Below are 20,930 nucleotides of genomic sequence, written 5' to 3'. Positions count from 1 at the left end.
TTTCTATAGTTACCCGTGGCTAGTTAGCTACAGTTCAAAGGTTCTAGAAACGTTTCATTTTTTTATCATTTTACACCTTGTCTAATTTCTTTTTGTTGTCTATGGCTGTGGTCTATGGTACATTTTAAGAAGGCGAGCAGAGTTCAGAAAATAATTTTGCGATAAAATACTTTTGCTCAATTTAGTTGGACTTGATTCAAACAGAAATTATATATTATTGTTTAAAAAGGTATGTAACAAGGATAAATCAATTAATTAAGTGATTTAGAAAACAAATCACCGTAAATGATTTTGATGAGTCGTCGCCTGTCATAGCCGCATCCGCCGTTAGTCGAGGCTTCCTTTATTTTTTGTCGTATCTTGATAAGTTTTCGAAGTTTCAGGATTCCTGTAGAGATATATTTAGACCATATAACTATTTTTTAGATAATTATTTCTCTCCGGTGCAACAGGCTCCGACCTATTTTTAGAATCTGCTTTCCTTTTTTTGTGACACGATGGTTTGGTTAAAAGCCGGTCTTATGCATATTCGGACGTAAATCTATGATTGAGTGTTATTTTTGTAGGTGTAAATATATTTGAAGATGGCAGTGAACGTGTACTCAACAAATGTCACGTCTGAGAACCTTTCAAGGCATGATATGTTATCGTGGGTGAATGACTGCTTGAATTCCAACTTTGGGAAGATCGAAGAGTTGTGCACGGGCGCCGCGTACTGCCAGTTCATGGACATGTTGTTTCCTGGTAGTGTGCCAATGAAACGGATAAAGTTCAAAACAAATCTAGAGCATGAGTACATACAAAACTTCAAAATACTACAAGCTGCCTTCAAAAAAATGTCTGTAGATAAGGTAAGCCCATTTTAAATGTATTCATCCATCCTTACTGGCATTATGAATGTTAAAGTGTGTGTTAGTTGCCTTTTCATGCATCAACTATTGAACCGATCTTGATAACATTCTACGTAAGAATAGATTTCCTCTTGTACAGGATATTTTTCATTCTAGAACAGCAAATAATTCAAGGATATCAGTGTAACTTTACTGAGTATTGGATTCACTGCTGCTGTTTCTACATAATTTCTCTTATCTGTTTGTTTTTATTATTACTCACAATTTCTCCTAAGATGATGACATCATGTGATTATGTTTGTATGTGGAAACTGTACAGTTAAAAAGGAATGCTGGAGTTAATATTCTAGCATTTACTATTTCAAATGAGATATATATTATCTAGATTATTGAATTTTATTTAGTCTTAGTTTAGAAGAGGTCAAACAAAATACTAAAGTTTTCTATTGATCCATCAAGGAGGTTATTTCTTAAGCTATTTAAATATTTAGTTTTCATATAGAACTGTCCTTCAGTATTGTTCTTACAGGGTATTATCTCAATATAAGATACTTGATCAATTACTCACCATGATATTGATAATGGTGAGTAGTTGACTATGCATCCAAAATAATATTGTAATCATCATCCATATATCATCATGAATCATATAATTGTAATATGATGGGCATAAAGATTACACACCTGGAGAAGAACAATACTTTTTATTCTTAAAAAAATGGGGCTATTGGATTAAAAAAATAAATGTGAATTTTAACATTTTGCAAAATTCAATCAAGTAATAGTAGATTTATATTGCCACTAATATTATGTGTGCTACAAGTTTAAGGATAAACAGAGTTTATTCTGTGTTCTAATTAAAACATTTCAGCGTCAACTGTAATTTTGTAGGTGATACCCGTGGACAAGCTGATAAAGGGAAGGTTTCAAGATAATTTTGAGTTTTTGCAGTGGTTTAAAAAGTTTTTTGATGCAAACTATGACGGGAGGGAGTATGATGCTTTCGAGGCCCGTGGGGGTATAGCGATCGGGTCGGGTGCGTGCGACAGCGGAGTGCCGCTGTGCGCCGCCGCGCCGCCGCCGCGCGTGCGCCGAGCCGCGCCGCTGCACCAATCGGGCAGTACGCATCCGCTCCTAGCCAGCCAGCATATACCGCTCTGCATGACTGAACTCATTTTCATTGTAAACTGTTTCGATAAAAGCTACACAAAAGACATTTTCTCCTGCAAATTTTCGTTCTCCCAAATTACTCTTTTGCATCTTGAATGAGGAAATATAATTATTTGAGATTAGATTGTTGTCAGAATGCAGGAATGCAATGATAACATTTATCTGGATAAGATATATATAATCAAATTTCAATTGAAACATGTTGTGATTCTTTTACCTTCTGTGTAGCTTATGTTGAAACAGATTTTACACCTTCACTTTAGGGTACCATTGTCCTCAACAGTTGGTGCTATTACCCTATTCAAATGCTAACAGGTGTAACTTCGCTCACAACTTTATGTTATTTACATTATTTCATATTTTGTGCACATGTCGACATTTTCACTGCAGTTAAATGCAACTAAAATGTAGCTTGTGTAACTTTGCATATGTTTGCAATGGTGTTTGCACACTTGATGTGAGTTGATATGCTTGAAAATGTCATGTGCAAAGTTTGCACTGCAATCCCTTAAACTTGACTCGCCGAAACGATTGACGCTCGTCTGACGCATTTTCAAGCATTGTCAACTCCATCACGAATGCACGTCAAGTGTGCAAGAACAGAAGTTTACCTTCAATAGGTGTTGATACGGTCCTGTTAGCTTTGGAACAGGGTAACAAGCACGTAGGGGCCACACCACGTGTCGCAGTATCCCGCATCCCATAGTACATTACATTTGTTTACGTTCCATTGTTTTCTTTCGTAGATAGTACCCATTGACAGGCTGGTGAAGGGTCGGTTCCAAGATAACTTTGAGTTCTTGCAATGGTTCAAGAAGTTTTTCGATGCCAACTACGGGGGCGCGGAGTACGACGCGGTGGCGGCGCGCGAGGGCCTGCCCATGGGCCACGGCGCGGCCGGAGCGCCCATGCCGCGCGCCGCCCCGCTGCCCGTTAGGAAGCCGGCGGCGCCCGTCGCTAAAGTCGCCGCCAGACCCCAAACCAGTACATTTTCTTTTTCTTTATTAGTTCTTTTCCGTTTGGATTATTTTAACACTAAACATACTTATTATTTTCTAAATTGCTTTTTAATATTATAATGATTAATTTAATTTTATCCTCTAATTAATATCTGATAAAAAAGTAATCAAAATTTAATATTATAACTAAAATATAATATTGTAACTAAGTATTTATAAATATTAACTCAAATAATGATAATATGAACCATTGCTATATTATGTGTAGTTCAAGAATGTTATTTTTCCTCTTATTGCATACATCATTGTCATCATTTTATGTAGTGTCGTTTTGTGTGTAATCATCCATATTTATGTTTATGCACTTATTTATTTATATTGATGTTTAAAATACTAAGATATTATATTTGCTTGTAGATAATATGAGATTTTGTTTAGAATATTTTAATAACTATAGACAAGACTCAGGATATCAAGGTATAGCAGTGCTAGTCAATCACATTATAGCAAAACATACAAATACATTTTATAAAATATACCTACAGGTTTAACCAAGTATTCCAGTACAAAATCTCATAATAGATCTGCTATAGTTATAAGTTAATCCCCTTATTATAAATTCGGAAGTATATTTGCTTGTTGGTTTGTCCTTCAATCAAGAGTGCCGTGATTTTTTTAAAAATCTGGAGAGTGACATGGGATAATTAGTATCCTGGAACATCAAAGAGTTTCCACAGGATTTTTGAAAACCTAAATTCACGCGGACGAAATCATGGGCATCAACTAGTTTAATATATAAAATTTTTAGTCACTGTAGAAAAGTGATACAGGTATCTATACCAAATTCAATGAAGATTTTTTAAAATATAATATTATGTCAAGATTGGAACGCACTTGCCTAAAAGATGCCTATTTGACTTTTGATATCAAATCAAGATTTGAACCTCATACGTTTTTAGGGTTCCTTACCCGAACCAACGGGACCAACGTAATCCTATTACTAAGCCTTTGCTGACCGTCTGTCCGTCTATCTGAGATTTGATAAACTATATTGATAAAATGAATACTTTGCAGTTGTGAAGGCCAACAGCACAGTGCGGTCTCCCCCAGTCAACTTGTCCCGATTGAATCAAAGCGCGAAAGGAGACTCCAAACTCGTTGATGATCTAAACCACCAGGTGAGAAAAATCAAATATAATACAGCCCAACTAAGCATAGGAATGCCTTTATGATGGCTTAACTGAAAATATGTTTTGATTCAACAGTATATTTTCAGTAGATTTTTAACCCCCGACCCAAAAAGAGGGGTGTTATAAGTTTGACATGTGTATCTGTGTATTTGTCTGTGGCATCGTAGCTCCGAAACTAATGAACCGATTTTAATTTAGTTTTTTTTTTGTTTGAAAGGTGGCTTGATCGAGAGTGTTCTTAGCTATAATCCAAGAAAATCGCTTCAGCCTTTTGAAAGTTATCAGCTCTTTTCTACTTACTGTAACCTTCACTTGTTGGGGGTATTATAAATTTTTAATTTACACTTGTTAGTACTAAAACTTAGCAACTGGCTAATATTTTGACCCAAAGTTGACCTATTTTAATTCCCGGTGCGCTCGGTGGCGCAGTGTGGCCGTTCGAGTGGCACAAAAAAAACTATCATTTTACATACTACGTATTACATTTATACTAAATACGTATATTATACGTATTTTGCATACAAAAGACTATAATATACGTATATACGGTTTAATGTATAAGATTATGTCCATTTCGTGAAGACACATAAATCTGTCTCGTTTTAACTATATCTGAAGTCTGAACTCTGAGCAGTCAATAGAGATCACAATTTAAATATCAAACTGCCTTACTAGGTTGATCCGAGTATGGTAGCCAAAGTTGCATTTATATTTTATGCAGATATGTACAGTTGTGCACTTATAAAACATGCAACCAATGGTGCATAATGTAAAAAAGGTAATGCGCTTTTTAGGTCAAGGTAAACATCCCAATTACGAGTATATTAAGTGCCCTTGCCTCTTGTGTCATTTTATCTTACTTGCTTTCAATGTTATAATATGTTCAACTCACTAAAAATATACCACATAATGATTCTGTAGGCTTCCAAGATGGTTGCGACGAAATTTATCTAAGGTTACGAAGTATAAGTGTATATATGTTTGTATCCAGATTCTGTGTGTTCCACCGTAGCGCCTAAACTACTAATTAGAGGAGAAAATTCTGAGCTCATGAATATAAATGTACCACAACATTAAAATATACCAAGCAACGAAAAAAAAAGAACTTTAATATTTCTGCGTTTATTAAGACGATCGCAGTTGGGTTTTAGTTTTCAACTTTTATCTTGTGGTATTACATGTTTTTGCCTTCGAAATTCGGACTTTCCTTCAAGTGTAGATAAAGCAATTTGATGAATGGTGAAAAAGTTTATGCAATTTGTCATCTCTTGTTTAAACAACTCCATAGTAACATGGCCTTGAAAAGTAGATCATTAACTGTAATGTGCGCTACTTACTGCCTACCAGTTGGTTAGATGGTTAGAAAATGCATAGCGAAAATTTCGGCATTCACAGTGAAAATACTGTGAAATGGACGAAAAGCACTCCAAGGCATCGATAGTCACAACTAACAAGAATGCAAGTTCAATCCCTGGGGGTTCCGCAATTTTTGATATATGTATTAAAATTTATATCGACATTTAAAATGGCCGCCAAATAGAACAGCCTTTTTGAGCCGCCATCATTCATCTAGGTGTTTTAAGTACCAAATATTCAGTGCCATCGATTGAAGTTCTATTTATTGTATTCACTAGATGATATAAATATTGATGAAAAACCTTATGCCGACTCATTTTCAAAAGTAAACACAAATACGCGCCATGCTTTTTCTTTTTGTTTTTTTTTTTTAAATTTATTTTGTTTGCCTTAGATCAATGAGTTAAAAGCAACCGTTGACGGACTGGAAAAAGAAAGAGATTTCTACTTTGGAAAACTGCGAGACATAGAGGTTATCTGTCAGGAGATGGAGGAACAACAGAACGCTCCAATAGTTCAAAAGATCTTGGACATCTTATATGCAACTGAGGTAAATATTGTGAGTCATTTTTAACAAACTTCGTATTCTATTTTTTTAAAGGCTTATGTATGCCAGTCAACCGTAGAAAAGTGTGAGAAGCGCGCAGTTTCGCCTCTGTCGACAATTTCACAACACCACTTATAATCCATACTAATTAATCACTGGTGAAGGTACTTTTCTCTAATACTAAGTGTCCACTAGTCACTACCTATATTGTAAATGCAAAAGTGTGTTTGTCTGTTCGTTTGTCCTTCCACCCCGTCACAGCGGAGCTACGGATCGACCTGACTTTTTGCATGGGTATAGTTGAAGACCTGGAGAGTGTCATAGACTACGTATTATCACGGAAAATCTAAGAGCCCCCTTAACCCAGTGTGTTAGGGGTTTGCGCGTTACTATGCACGTGTCACGTGCACGCAATTGGTGTGAATCGGCCTTTAGATAGACACTGACCTAAGATATTATACTATATATAGCTTATTTCCTATAGAAGTTATGCCACTATAAACATTTAAACAGCAACAAATGAAAGCGAGAGGTCCGGAGAGTCGAGCGGTGTCCGACCTCTCGCTCTCGTTTGGCAGTTGATATTGTCAAAGTGTTTATTCGTTAAACGTTTCTTGTTTCCATTTCAGGATGGATTCGCGGCTCCCGAGGAAGTGGACGGGGAAACCCCGCACCCACCGGAAGAGGATGAATATTGAAAGTGTAACATAATTATATGACACGCGTATCATAGTGCTCTTTGTATAATATACACTCGAAATTATATCGCTTAAATCATCGACAGGCATCGAGCGCTTAGTATTTCACAGCCATGACTCCTATAGGAATTAACATATATATTATACTATTTATCGTTGTGTGTGTAGAGCTGTGACTTTGTAAATGTACAGTAAAATAACTATTGAGAAAATTTGACATACCTAATCATTCCTATTTACAGATATACATATTAATCGTACTATTTACTTAGTACGCTAGACATGGCGTGCCATACAAAATTACAGTTACTTTTTGTGCCGATTCGAAGCACCCCACTGAGATTACCGGGAATAAAAATTGACACTGTGTCAAATGATTCTCATGTTGACAGATTTGTAGTCACTAACATTTAGTCCAAACGTAGGGTAACCAATGTAGGGTATTATCACTAACTTTTACGATTTAATAATAATCTGTAGATAATAATATTATGTTCTTTTCATTAAGTAAAGGTACACGTGGCTGTGTAATACTTAAGTGCATTCCTTATATTTGGGAGCGTTATTTCTTGACTGATTCTCTTCCTATTCTCGTTGGTTTGGTAGGAACATTTCTTTGTAACCTGACGAATTTCTAAATATTAGTGATGTAACAAAATATTCGTAATGAACAATTATTCTTCTGATTTATTATTAAATTTTTACTGAAGATTCTTTAACTTTTACAATTTTCATGTTTTTTTTACTCAAACAATAGAATATTCTTTTAAAATTATATTATTTATTTAGGTATTACAAAAATGATTACCTTATAATCTATAATATAGTGCGCGCAAAACAAGTAGTCCAATCGCAACATTAACAATGTGAACTAGGGTGAGGAAACTCGGTTTGATCCTGAATCAACGATATGTCAAATATTAGGCTATGGGTGACATGAATCAAAAAAAAATGGGCGATTCATAGGCTACCCAGCATCTAATGTGACGTCGTAGCCTAGACGTTTTGTTACAAGTTCCCTGAGGCCTCATTTACACTGGAGCTTTTTTAACGTCCGTTAAAAATGCGCACACTTATTACAGATCACGACATTTAGGCCTCATTTACACGAGTTTTTTTAACGTCCGTTAAAAAAGCGTCCCAATATAACAAAATGTATTCCCAATTATTTGTTCACACGTATAAAGCGTTGACGTGTGAACATTTACTTGGGAATACATTTGGACGCTTTTTTAACGGAAATTAAAAAAAACCTTCGTGTAAATGAGGCCTAAATGTCGTGTGTAAGTGTGCGCAGGTCATACATCAAATACACAAGCCCGAGTTGAGATCTGTTTTTGTACAATGCAGTCATACGCCTCGTGTTCATTTTGGACTACTTGCTTTTGCGCGCATTATACTGTGATCATTTATTTCTAAAACTACTAAAGAGTTGATAAACTATCTTAAGTCCTAACGAATAATGACAATTTTATTCAATTATTTCACAAAATCTTCATTGAAAATGATATGATATTTGTTACATCATTTCCTCATATCGCAGATAGATAGAATTAATGTGCAATGGTGCAAAAAGAGTGCTTCTATGTATTTGTCTTGAATCAACATTATTGGGCCACTGGTGCCTGTGTGAACGTGCATTTAATAGGTTGTTATAAATGGAAGAGGTTTACTGTTATAATTCGTACATTTTTGAGAACTCGGCCGCCATTTTTACTCTGTGTCATCTGTCATGTGAAAAGTACGGTTCACCTTTGAAATAAGGACTAAAATCGTACTTTTGACATGATAATTGATAGGGTTAAAATGGCGAGTGAGTTTTCATTTTGTATGGACTATATTTGTTTGTGTTATCGTATCTAAATTTACTGAAAATTAATTACCTTGGTCGTAAAATACTCTACTGATGTAACGAATATTCGTATTTAGTATTCAAAATTAAGCTAATAAATATTGATCCGCGCTTTGCACTAAATAATATTAATAATTTTGTATGATAATTTTGTTATACTTAGTTGGAATACAGTTATAATTCGTATTAATCGTGTTTTTCTATTGATTATGTATGACATATTGTATTTATGTTAGTAAGTATTCGTTACATTGCTGCTCTATTTTACAAATTGCCAGTTCATTAGATCTGAATAAGTACAGTTTTAATTTAATTACATGATGGCGCTATTTTAAAACTAATAGCAATTTGTTTCTAAATTATGTGAAATATAGTATAGTCCAGACCATGCATAAAATTACCACATTTTAGCTTAAATCGAATAAGACTTATGATTTTATGCACTAATAGTAAAACTAAAACTAACTATAGAAGGTATTTTAATGATCAAAATATGATATTTTGTTAATGATAGAAGTTTCTTAGCGCTCGCTCTCCGCGCTGCAAAGTATTAACGACTTATTGGCGAAAAAAGATGTTGTCGCTGGTTAAACATAAAATAGACAATTAATTTATTTACTTTAAGCGTTCATAAATTGCCTTAACTGCAAAATATTAAAGCCGGATTTCAGATTGTGGAAGTCTTATCAAATAAATAACTAATTAAATATTAAATAGTCTTTCATTTATTCAATATGATACCAACAATGGTAAAAAACCTTTTCACACCACTCACTCGACAATGCCTTATTACGAGACCTGTTATTAAAGGTTCAGTAAGTCATTAGGTACTCATTACATTCATAAGGCCTAGCGGCTGTGTTAGCCAGATTGTACTGGCAGAATGAACTATCTCTTTCTACGGAAAGAAGCCAGTATATGGCTCTCTGTTACGGAATCCCATCGCATGATATAGACAACTATGATCTCGAATGTCTTTTGAAAACATGTTTATGATTGGTTGGCCACTCAAAATGGTTAAGGGTGTGTTGCCTCTGACGCGGAGAAGAGCAGTGAAAAGTGGCAACTTTCCACTGAAGCGGAGTGGAGCTGAGCTGAGCAGACTAGAGCTGCATTGAGCGCACGAGTTTTGTCCTGACAAGTCTACCCTACCAGCCGCGTCTTCTTCGTTCCCTCCGCTCAGCACTGCAGCCTGCTCGACCACGTTCTGTCATATATTTCATTTGAAAGTCCGCTCCGCTCCACTTACATAGTATTCATTGATGCGGAATGGAGATTTCGAGCCCTATGATCGGCCAATTCACGTTCCATTCCTCTCCACTCCGCGTCAGTGGAAACGCACCCTAACACCCACTGAGCTTTTTGTTTCTACGACATCTGTCGACATTTGATAATACGTCCATGATTTGAGCAGTGAAGACAAAGATAGTAACTTTTTATCCAACGTCAAAACACTCTTATTATGCGGGCTTCTATGAAATACTGGAATGTGACGTCACAATGATTGGACGTGCTTTTTTTAGTTTAATCGAAAAAAGGTTATTATATTTAAAACTAACAAAGGATGTGGAATTTACGTATTTTGGAAGGCCCTGTATCAGAAATAATTTATTCTTGACATACATAACATACCAATTTGATTCTAACAGGATTAGAAAAAAACCAAATGTTATATCTTAATAAAAATTATAATTCTCAATAACTGTTAAGTATTCCATAATTATTATTATAAAAATATTATTTTCTATGAACTCTTACTTAGGTCCAATCAGAAAAAATTAATGTCACCCTAAAGAAAAGTATCATACATGCAATGTCTTAGTTAAAATAATAATTAGATAAAATATTTCATGATTATTGTTATTATACTATTTTCTGTGTAAGAGTAGATACTTATAGTTGGCGACAGGTTGATATAGTAATCGGGATGGGGGCACCCCGCACACCCCCCACGCTATCCTGGTTTTGCGGTTCTTACTCCGATTGCCATATCGACCTGTCGCATAGGTACAATAACAATTACATTAATAATAATAGTACTAACTAGTTAAATTCAAACATTTTAAAACAAAATAAATCTAGAAATAGTTGGTTTCACATACAAAGGCGATATTTAAACTGTACCCTAACCGAAAAATAAATCTAGAAATAGTTGGTTTCACGTACAAAGGCGATATTTAAACTGTACCCTAACCGAAAAATAAATCTAGAAATAGTTGGTTTCACGTACAAAGGCGATATTTAAACTGTACCCTAACCGAAAAATAAATCTAGAAATAGGTGGTTTCACGTACAAAGGCGATATTTAAACTGTACCCTAACCGAAAAATGAATCTAGAAATAGTTGGTTTCACGTACAAAGGCGATATTTAAACTGTACCCTAACCGAAAAATGAATCTAGAAATAGTTGGTTTCACGTACAAAGGCGATATTTAAACTGTACCCTAACCGAAAAACGAATCTAGAAATAGTTGGTTTCACGTACAAAGGCGATATTTAAACTGTACCATAACAGAATCACACGTTTTTTTAAATTTTTGTCTGTCTGTTTGAATGGGCTAATCTTCGGAACGGCTGAACCTATTTTGACGGGAATTTGCAGACAAGTAGAGGATCAACCAAGGAGTAACATAGGCTACTTTTTAACCGACTTTCAAAAATTGAGGAGTTAAGTTTTTCTACCTATGTAGAAATGACGATTTGTGAACCGATTTTCGTGTTTTTAATCGACAGAGGCACTAAGCGACATTTTTCCATAAAAAATTTGGATTCCGACTCCTCAATCCTGATGCTGCAGGGGATCTGACCAATCCACGCGGGCGAAGCTGCGGGCATCAGCTAGTTATAAATATGTACCCACCACGGTCGTCCAATCGTCTTTTTACGTGAAACGAACTGTCACTTGTCAGTCATGCAAAAATCGTGATGCCCAGCTCACATTATCCCAGTTAGCAATCTTCACTTACTTGATTGGAGTGCTACTGGAATAATATGAACCCGCAGTTAATGTAAAGAGTAATTTATAAAAATAGTTTAAAGCGGTCCCGCCGAGTAAGAACGATTTAATTTTAAAAAGATTTTATATATTATGTAAATTGCAATAAATATACTAGGTACAATATGTTAAATCATTATCCTTGTAGTTATTTCCTCTGGTAAACAACTGTTTTTATTACTCATATCATACAAAAAATAATTGTGATTACACAGTCCAAAAATAAGATTTTACAGGACGAGCATTTCAAACTTAAAAACATTCTACAATAATCATTAGTAATAATTGTGCTAGGTAAAAATCTTAGCACAAAAAATATAGAAATGTCATAAATGGTTTTTTTTTAATTTTCAAAATATGCATCCTTGTAAGCGAGTGTACCGGTTCACACTTCACTGGTTTTTATAGTAAAAATCATGTTTTAAAGCCGATTCACACGCGCGCACGTACACGTGAGCCAAAGACATAACTACACGCATTACGTCTACGCAAACGTTCACGCCACGCAAGCGGTATGCCATGTCTCATACAGTTTCATACATTACAGCGGAATGATACGCGCTACGTCTACGCTTACGCGGCCTGTGTGGTCGGCGCTTTCAACATGTGTTGAACAGTACCAATCACAGTGTACAAGACATTGCAAAAATTATGTGTTGTTTTTCCATAATAGTTTAAATTTGAATGCCCACTTTAATCTATTTTAAATTTACTCTTCTTTTATTACCATTTAGCTTACATGTATTACACTTATCGGATTCATTTTCTGATGACATAGTGTGATTCGTAAATGAGTTGTTTAATTTAGCTATTCTTTTCTGCTTAAGCCTCATACTTGCTCGAGATGTATTATTCTTATGAGATTGATCTTCTGGTGAATTGGTGTTGTTTGCAGAGGAGTTACTTAAACTAGCTTCTCTTTTCTGCTTAAGCCTTATACTTGCTCGAGATGAATTATTCTTATGAGATTGATCTTCTGGTGACTTGGTGTCGTTTGCAGAGGAGTTACTTAAACTAGCTTCTCTTTTCTGCTTAAGCCTCATACTTGCTCGAGATGTATTACATTTATGAGATTCAACTTCTGGTGAGTTGATGCCATTTGTGGAAGTTGAGTTATTTGAACTAGCTTGTCCCTGCCTTAGACTTTGTCTTGATATATTAAATATTGATTGAGATGGCGTATTATTCCTTTTACTGGAAGCTGTTCTTGGTTTAGGCTTTTGCTGATTTTTTTGGTTATTTGCTTTGTTTGAAACTTTATTAGTGTCACTTTTATTGTTTGTTGTCTTTTCTGTTTGAATATTTGCTTTGTTACTTTTCGAGCGTGAACGGGTACTTTTATTCAACTTATTTTCATTGATGTTCTCTTTATTTTCTTGCTGATTAGTATCAAGCATCTTACTTTTTAATTTTTGAGTGTCATCAGATTGTATGCTTTGGGTTATTCCTAGCTTGGACGGATTTCGTACAGGTAAGGTAGTGTCCATAGGTTTCTTTTTAGCACCAATTTTATTTGTACCATTCATTAAAAACTGTGAGCCACTAGGAACTGAAAAGAAAAGCATATTAATGTATTGGTAGCATAAAAAATAAAAATCAGGGAGATATGATAACCCACCTAACATAGTTATCTTACTTTGAAAATTGAAAACACTAATTATTTGTTCATGAACACATTTGAATTTTTTTTGTGATGTAACCACAAATTCACGGTTTTCGGATTTTTTCCTTCATTTGTGCTGTAAGACCTACCTACCTGTCAAATTTCATGATTCTAGGTCAACGGGAAGTACACTATAGGTTTTCTTAACAGACACAGCAGATGAACAGACAGACAACAAAGTGATCCTATAAGGGTTCCATTTTTCCTTTAGAGGTACGGAACCCTAATAAAAAAACCAATATCACACTTCACAACAGATATCAGCCAGATCTGTTTTTGTACCATATAGCTTGTGTTCAGATTGGACTACTTGTTTTGCACACACAATCCGTAACATTTTCAATTGAAGCTATTTTTATAAAAATTATTACTTGAAATAATAGGAATCATACTTGGGTCTTTCTCCAAATTCTTTTGTGAAGTTTGAGTCACTATGTCCTCCATGTCACTTTCAAAGTCGGTATCCCAAAAAGATTTCACAAAACTTTTCACTGTTCTCCTCTTTGGATCTGTAAAAATAATATATTGAATTTGTGTTACCTTGTTATTACTGAACACAGCAAATGGCCATATCATCCTTGTACATAATGAACCCCTCAAAAGAACACCGAAAATAATTTGGATCTGTGCTGCATCAACCCGAATGTTCACCACAATGGCCATCAGTTTGACAACAGTCATATCATAAATATTTTGTATATTATATGGTATCCATACTCAATATTATAAATGCGATAGTGTATCGCTCTGTCCGTCTGCTAGCTTTTCACGGTTCATCTGTTTAACCGATTTTGATAAAATATGGTACAGAGTTAGCTTACATCCCAGGAATAGACATAGACTACTTTATACATCCATATAGACATTCCACGGGCATTATCCAGTTTTTTTTTAAACAGATTGTTATTTGCCACAGCCTTGGCCAAGTGGAAGGAGTTAATGGCAGTAACCTGTGACCCAAAAGTTCCCATACACCAAAAAGGACTGGTTTACATGAGCATCATAAGACCCATTATTTTTTCCACCCCAGCGAAATAAAAATGTTTAGGTGGATGTGCGGTGCCTTGGCATGAAAGATATTGCAGACAAAGTTCAAGAGTCATCTGCGCAGGTTTGGTCACATACTGCGCTGTCTCTTCAAAACTATGTGGGTCTAAAGATGCCTAAACATGCCCAACGGGCCAGAGGAAAAAACGGTGAATTGTCATCGTACAAGCAGATGCATGTGCTAACGGTTTACGAAGGGAGGATGCTGCAGATTGTGCAAAGTGGAAGTGACTTAGCAGGCAAGCGACCCTGGCGTAAACCAGGGCAAACGCTAGGAGGAAGAATTTGTATTACTATATACTAGTTATCTCAAACTTGTAAAAAGGCCAATTTTTATAAAAAACTGTTCATGTACATTGAACTTACATTGTTTTTCACTCAGTTCAGTGTAGTCTCCTATCACACTAGGTGTTTCTTTTGTTTTCTGTAATGTTGCTTTGCATACTGAGGCAGGAGCTTTTTGGTTTTTCTTTGGAACATCAGCTAGATCCGGCCCTTTGTTAGAGTCCTTATTTACTTGTTTTGTTTTCCCCTTGTCTTTTTCTAGGGCATTAAATATTTCCTCATCAGTGAAAGTCTCACTTATATCATCCATATCAGTCAGAGATATAGCTAAATTGACATCCCACTTTTTGTCTTTCATCTGGGTACATTTACTGGCTTCCTTTTTATTTGTTACATTTGTATTATTCTGAGTTTGATTTTTCTTCTGGTCAGGGGGCAAGAATTTATGTAACAAATCCATGAAATTGTTATCACTGACGTCACGGCTCAAACAAGACTGTGATGTAAGCTTTCTGACTTTATTTTTTTCTCTGCACGTCCGCAATGTCTTTGTTTGGGGACTATCTACACCTGAGTTGTCATTACTAACATTATTTTCAACTATGTCCAGTGTTTGTGTAAATAGTTTTCGTTTTGTGAAACTAGGTTTTATAGACACATTAGTAGAGTTGTACATTGTATCAGCCACAGTGTTGTTATTGGTTGTGTCAACATGATTCTGTGATGGTTGTTTTGTATGCTTATTGGTGTCTGATTTCTCTTCTGAAATAACTATTTGAGGAGTTTCTTTCAATAGATTAGACAGTGGTTCAACATTGCCAACCAAAGGCTGAGTTGATTTTGCAATCAATATTTCTGGTTCATTGTCCCTCATAAGAGTCCCAAATTTTCGTACAGGTAAAAGAGGTTTCTTAAAATTAAAGTCCTTTTTAGTATTTGTTGTGATCCGTTTCATTCTTTCTGAAGATGCAATTTTATTTTGCTTCACAGGTGATGTAGTTAATTTTTTTCTCTTACTTTCAGGATAGCTAATATTTTCTGTTTCAAGAGCTCTTTTCTTCTGTAATGTATTGGAATGTGTTAGATTGCCTCTACTTGTACTCGGTGGTAAGATCTCTTCACTTTCAATATCTGATTCTTCAATTCTGTTGTTACTTGCAGATTCTTTCTGTGGAGCCGTTTTTGATTTAACTTTGTAAGATATTTCATAAGTTGGATTCACATTAGACATGTTAAACCTTTGAATTGGTAGAAGTAGCGAGGTATCTTTTGCTAGACGGTCTTTTAGGGTCACAACTGATGCACTTTGCGATTCACTGCATTGATCTTTTCGTGTTTCTGATACTTTAGGGTATCTATTGTCATATGTAACATTTTGCTGTTTATCATGAGGCATAAAACTATGATTAACATTTCTGCTATGGGTAGTTAGTAAATTCCTAAAAGAATTCTGTCTAAAGTTTTCTGTACAGTCTGTGTAATTGTTATTTTCCCTCACTTGTGTTGTAAATTTATTCAAATCCATTCTTGGCGGTCTTGCAACAGCTTTTGGCATGTTCCGTGTATAAACTGCTGATCTAGTTGATCTACAATCATCACTACTTAGTGAAGAATTACTTCCTTCAGCTCCTGACTCACCATCTAAATTTCTTCTGCAGAATTTTAAAAACTTTAAGTTTCTCCTCTTAGCAATTCTTTTCCGCATCTGACTTTTTTTAAATGTGTTGTAGGCTTCATTTATCATTCGTTCATCATTTTTATTAAATTTATAATTTTTCAAAGCTAATGCTATATCTACAGCACTCACAGTTGTGTTGGAGCCTGAAAAAATTACATTTTACTGGTTTCATTTTTAAAGAAACCTACAAAAATAACATACTCACTTACAATTAACTAATTATATAAAAAAATAAGATATTTAATAACTCCATTCAAATGTAGTTTGAATTTGAATATCAAGCAATCAAACTCATTGTAATTTTGTAGACACATTTTAGAAACTAATAATATCTAAATATGTCTGTGTTTCAAAAGAAATTAAACAGGTTGAAAGGTTCAAACATACATCAAACATGAGAAGGATCAATTTACAATCCACACAGTTATTTTGATATTCAACTTTAAATGTCTAACTCAATAATATATACTTACATAAAATATTAAGAATAAACAATGAAGTGTTTCATAAAGATAAGTAGTTCTACAAAATGAAAAAAAAAAACAGTGCCTAGCTAAGTTCCTGGCTCCCAAACTAGGTTTCCCTATGACAGTCAAATTGCCATAGTGGTTAGGAAGCCAGTCTTTCCCCTGAACATGTTTTATTTCCTATTTTTAACCCCGACACAAAAAGAGGGGTGTTATTAGTTTGAGGTGTGTATCTGTCTGTGACAGTAGCTCCTAAACTAATGAACCAATTTTAATTTAGTTTTTTTTTTTTGTTTTAAAGGTGGCTTGATTGAGAGTGTTCTTAGCTATAATCCAAGAAAATCGGTTCAGCCATTTGAAAGTTATTAGCTCTTCTAGTTACTGTAACCTTCACTTGTCGGGGGTGTTATAAATTTTTCATTTACACTTGTTACTGTGGATGCATTAAACATAGTTTGAGCAAGGGGTTAGTTAAATAAATATTATTGCTTTTTACTTACAAATACTTCGAACTGACATGGGTGATCTACATCTCGCATTATTCACAGATCCCCGGAAACTCATAGCACTTTGAGGATTTGACTGTTGATACTGCATTCTAGAATTAGGGAAACTTCTCAGAGACATCGGCGAAGTCTCTCTTCTAGAATACATACTTCTTTGATCAAAAGCCATGAATCGGTTTGGCATGTTAAAGTTTGAATTCATCATGTTATTGTATGAGCCATAATTTGGTTTTGATAATTGAGTATAGAAACCCTGTAAAAAAGAAAATAAAACACTTTCACTATTATATATTTGGGTAATGAGTATAATTGTTATTTTATCTACACTAATATTACAAAGCGGTTAAGTTTGTAAGTTGTTTGGAGGAAGTAATCTCTGGAATTCTAAACTGATTTTGAAAATTTACTTCCTCCGCACAGATTTAGGTTTTTAAAACTCCTATGGGAACACACAGACAGACAGACACACTTTCGCATTTATAGTATTAATTGATTATTTAATCTTTGGACATACTAAATCAATTTTTTTTAACCGATTTTTTACTCTTTTCTCTAATAAAAATCCATATCCATAATCCATACTACTTAATATCTGTCTGTTTATCTGCTAGTTTTTTACGGCCAATTTTGACGAAAGGGAGAAGAATTCGAAATCTTGCAGTATGGTGGTAAAAAATTAAGAGGGAATAAGACCGAAAAGCTCTTGAGCATAGCCTTCAAAACCATTAACTTTAGTCACAAAAACCTTACCACTTAATAGTTAAACTTTGTAATGGAATGCACTAACTAGCACACTTTTTGTGAATAGAGTTATTGCGTTATATATCAACTTACAGCATACTTACAGTATTTTCAGGTTGAAAATTATGTGGCACTAAGTCATCATCAGACGTGTCAGACATTTTGACGACGAATGTCTGTTGTTAGTATTATTTCAAATATACACCTGCATTGCACCGCGCTATTAAGTTAATAACACTATTCTATTTTCACAAAATTCATGAATTTCTGTGACACGAAGCGTCTCCAAAGTAAGAACTCGTCACTCGATGTTTGTTTGCTGTCGGTTGTTGTTAAAACTTGAATTTTTACAACGGACATTCCAGTGTTGTCAGCGTAGATAATCCACAGTATAACGTAGTGATTACATACTCTTTGATCCAGAGATTTCCCCTCGATATATCGATATTTTTGAGCTATATTTAATTTTTCAATAATCGATATAAAATTCCAACTATCGACCGACAAACAAATTACTTAGATATTACCCTTGTGTTACCAAAATACCACAGCTCCCACAGCTGTTGGCTTGGAAACGCTCCATAGCGTTGGCAACGAGTAGTTGGTTCATGGTTGGCAACTTGGTGGCAAGCATACAGTCGACGTAAGAATCTTTTGGCCATCTCATCCAAGCTTTTGGCATTTGGGTGACATTGACAGAGGGACGTAGTTCACAGATGGTTCACAGGTTCTGTTATCAGGATATCGTGATGTTATGATTTGGAATGGCTTGAATATCTATAATATAAAAATGAATCGCAAAATGTGTTGGTAAGCGCATAACTCAACAACGCCTGGACCAATTTGGCCAAATCTTTTTTTAAAATGTTCGTTGAAGTTCAAGGATGGTTTTTACGGCGAGAAAAATTAGAATTATTGCTGGAAAAACCCTAAAAATAGCCCTTTTCTTTTTCCCATACAAATGATTTCTAACTAAAACGTAGTCAATTTGAGCTTTATTGCTATGGTATAAAGTTGATATTAAATTATCCTGGATTAGCACATAGGCTACTTTTTATCCCGGAAAACCAAAGAGTTTCCACGGGATTTCGAAAAACCTTAATCCACGCGGACGAAGTCGCGGGCGTCAGCTAGTTAAAAATAAAAATGGTGAGTTTCAGATTTTTACTTAGCAACACCACGTACAAGGGGACAGCACAAGACAGCAACTTGTCGGTGTTAGTTCCGATTTTGGCCACGCGTCAAAAAATCCTTGTCGCACTGTACGCAAAATGCAAACCCAATTGCAAACCTAATCAAAGAAGCAATAAAACCCTTTTGATAAAACCTAATAAAACACCCGTCCACACGGTTGCTGTTTGCCACAAGCTGAAAAACTCAAGTCAAAGCTATGGCCACAAGCGTCTGGCGGAGGCATAAGGATACAGCGGCCGCGGGCCGCGCGGCATTGCGGCGTCACAAACATACCGATTTTTCGGTATTTCGACCGATATGAGGAACACATGAGAAACGTCAGTCATGTTCAAAAGCAAAGAGTATGTAATCACTGTTCAAACTTCAAAAGAAAATTGTACCAAATACCGATTTTTTGATTTTTCTGTAGGCTATGTCTAGTATAATACTGAGCAGAATAGAGTGCAGTGGATTACGAATTTTTATTTATTCCATTTTTTACGACAACAATAAAATTAATAACGTCAAAGTAACACAAAAGTCACTACTCTTAAACTCTTCTATCAACTATAAAAAGTATCTATATCACTCCCCCTCACGATGACTTTGGGGTCTGAGTGACTCCAATCATTTTTAAGAGTTTCGTCAACCTTGGCTGCGGTAACGCTTTTGTAAAAAGGTCTGCCTCCATATTTTCTGTGTCCTTGTAGCGTAAGGTAATCAATTTCTTCTGAACACAGTCTCTTATAAAATGTTCCTTAATGCTTATGTGTTTTGACCTTTTGCCAGTCATCAAATTGTTGGCTAACATCTGTGCAGCCAAATTATCATTATATATTGGAACGATTTGTTGACATACTCCAAGATCTTCCAACAAATACTTTAAGTGTAGAGCTTCCTTCGTGGCTTCTGTCATCGCCATATATTCGGCTTCTGCTGTCGACAAAGCCACCACTCTTTGCTTCTTTGTCGCATAGCTGATTAGGCCACCGCCATATTTAAAAACATAACCCGTATAAGAACGACGGTCAAGGGTACATGCCGCCCAGTCCGCGTCAGCCATGCCTGTTAATGCCATTCCTGTCTTTTTATATTTGATGCTTGCATTCTTCGTTCCTTTTAAATAACGAAGCACCCTTTTCGCAGCTTGCCAATGTGTACTATCAAAACATGTATTGTATTGGCTCAAATAACTTACTGCAAACATTATATCTGGTCTTGTGGCTACAGCTAGGTACATTAGAGATCCAATTAACATTTGGTATGGTATATTCTCCATTTCTTTTTCTCCTGTTCCTTTCTCCAATTTCAGACCAGTCTCCATTGGCGTTGACACTGGCTTACAATCAGCCATGTTAAACTTTTTAATCAAATTATCAATATAATTCTCCTGTGACAACATCATTTCTCCCCCTACATGGGTGAATTGTATGCCCAGGCAATGATGTAGTGAACCCATATCTCTTAGTTCAAAAGCTTTTTGCAATTTTGTTTTAACTTCTTTCAATAAGTTTTCTGATTTATATGCCAGTATTAAATCATCTACATAAATGTTCGCAAATAGCTTTTCTCCTCCTTTGTCTAATATATACAAGCAAGGATCCGCTGACGAGTTCCTAAATCCAATTTCCAACAATTTTTTATGTAACTTCAAGAACCATTGTCTTCCTGCTTGTTTCAAACCGTATATGGCTTTATTCAATTGACATATCCCATTATTTTTATATTTATTTATATCTAATAGCATTTCT

The 20,930-nt window shown here is 35.2% G+C and overlaps 2 protein-coding genes across 7 annotated transcripts; one reads left to right on the top strand and one right to left on the bottom strand.

The window, feature by feature from the left end:
• The first annotated feature begins 95 nt into the window (after window positions 1-95).
• On the top strand, window positions 96-9,337 carry LOC123875864 (microtubule-associated protein RP/EB family member 1). Of its 4 annotated transcripts, XM_045921920.1 has the most exons (7): window positions 96-229; window positions 567-851; window positions 1,743-1,971; window positions 2,772-3,005; window positions 4,055-4,158; window positions 5,921-6,076; window positions 6,703-9,337. In XM_045921920.1, exons 2-7 carry the CDS (start codon window positions 585-587, stop codon window positions 6,769-6,771), a joined length of 1,059 nt encoding a protein of 352 aa, XP_045777876.1. In that variant the 5' UTR covers window positions 96-229; window positions 567-584; the 3' UTR covers window positions 6,772-9,337. The 4 variants fall into 4 exon arrangements, with proteins under 4 accessions (XP_045777876.1, XP_045777875.1, XP_045777873.1 ...); XM_045921919.1 differs by lacking the exon at window positions 1,743-1,971 and having other exon boundaries at window positions 2,768-3,005; XM_045921917.1 differs by lacking the exon at window positions 1,743-1,971 and having other exon boundaries at window positions 2,768-3,005; window positions 5,921-6,085.
• Window positions 9,338-10,041: 704 nt separating this feature from the next.
• LOC123875858 (biorientation of chromosomes in cell division protein 1-like 1) lies at window positions 10,042-18,378 on the bottom strand. 3 transcript variants are annotated; one of them, XM_045921909.1, is made up of 6 exons: window positions 18,111-18,378; window positions 17,260-17,518; window positions 14,696-16,435; window positions 13,675-13,791; window positions 12,658-13,168; window positions 10,042-12,552 (listed from the first exon to the last, which is right to left on the bottom strand). In XM_045921909.1, the coding sequence occupies exons 1-6, from the start codon at window positions 18,165-18,167 to the stop codon at window positions 12,318-12,320; spliced, it is 2,919 nt and encodes a 972-aa protein (XP_045777865.1). In that variant the 5' UTR covers window positions 18,168-18,378; the 3' UTR covers window positions 10,042-12,317. The 3 variants fall into 3 exon arrangements, with proteins under 3 accessions (XP_045777865.1, XP_045777864.1, XP_045777866.1); XM_045921908.1 differs by having other exon boundaries at window positions 10,042-13,168; XM_045921910.1 differs by lacking the exon at window positions 18,111-18,378 and adding an exon at window positions 18,016-18,052 and having other exon boundaries at window positions 10,042-13,168.
• Between the last annotated feature and the right edge of the window lie 2,552 nt (window positions 18,379-20,930).

This window comes from Maniola jurtina, chromosome 20, assembly GCF_905333055.1.
Source record: "Maniola jurtina chromosome 20, ilManJurt1.1, whole genome shotgun sequence".
Taxonomy (NCBI): Eukaryota; Metazoa; Arthropoda; class Insecta; order Lepidoptera; family Nymphalidae; genus Maniola; species Maniola jurtina.
The sequence above is the reverse complement of the archived record's forward strand: the minus strand, read 5'-3'. Positions and strand labels throughout refer to the sequence as shown.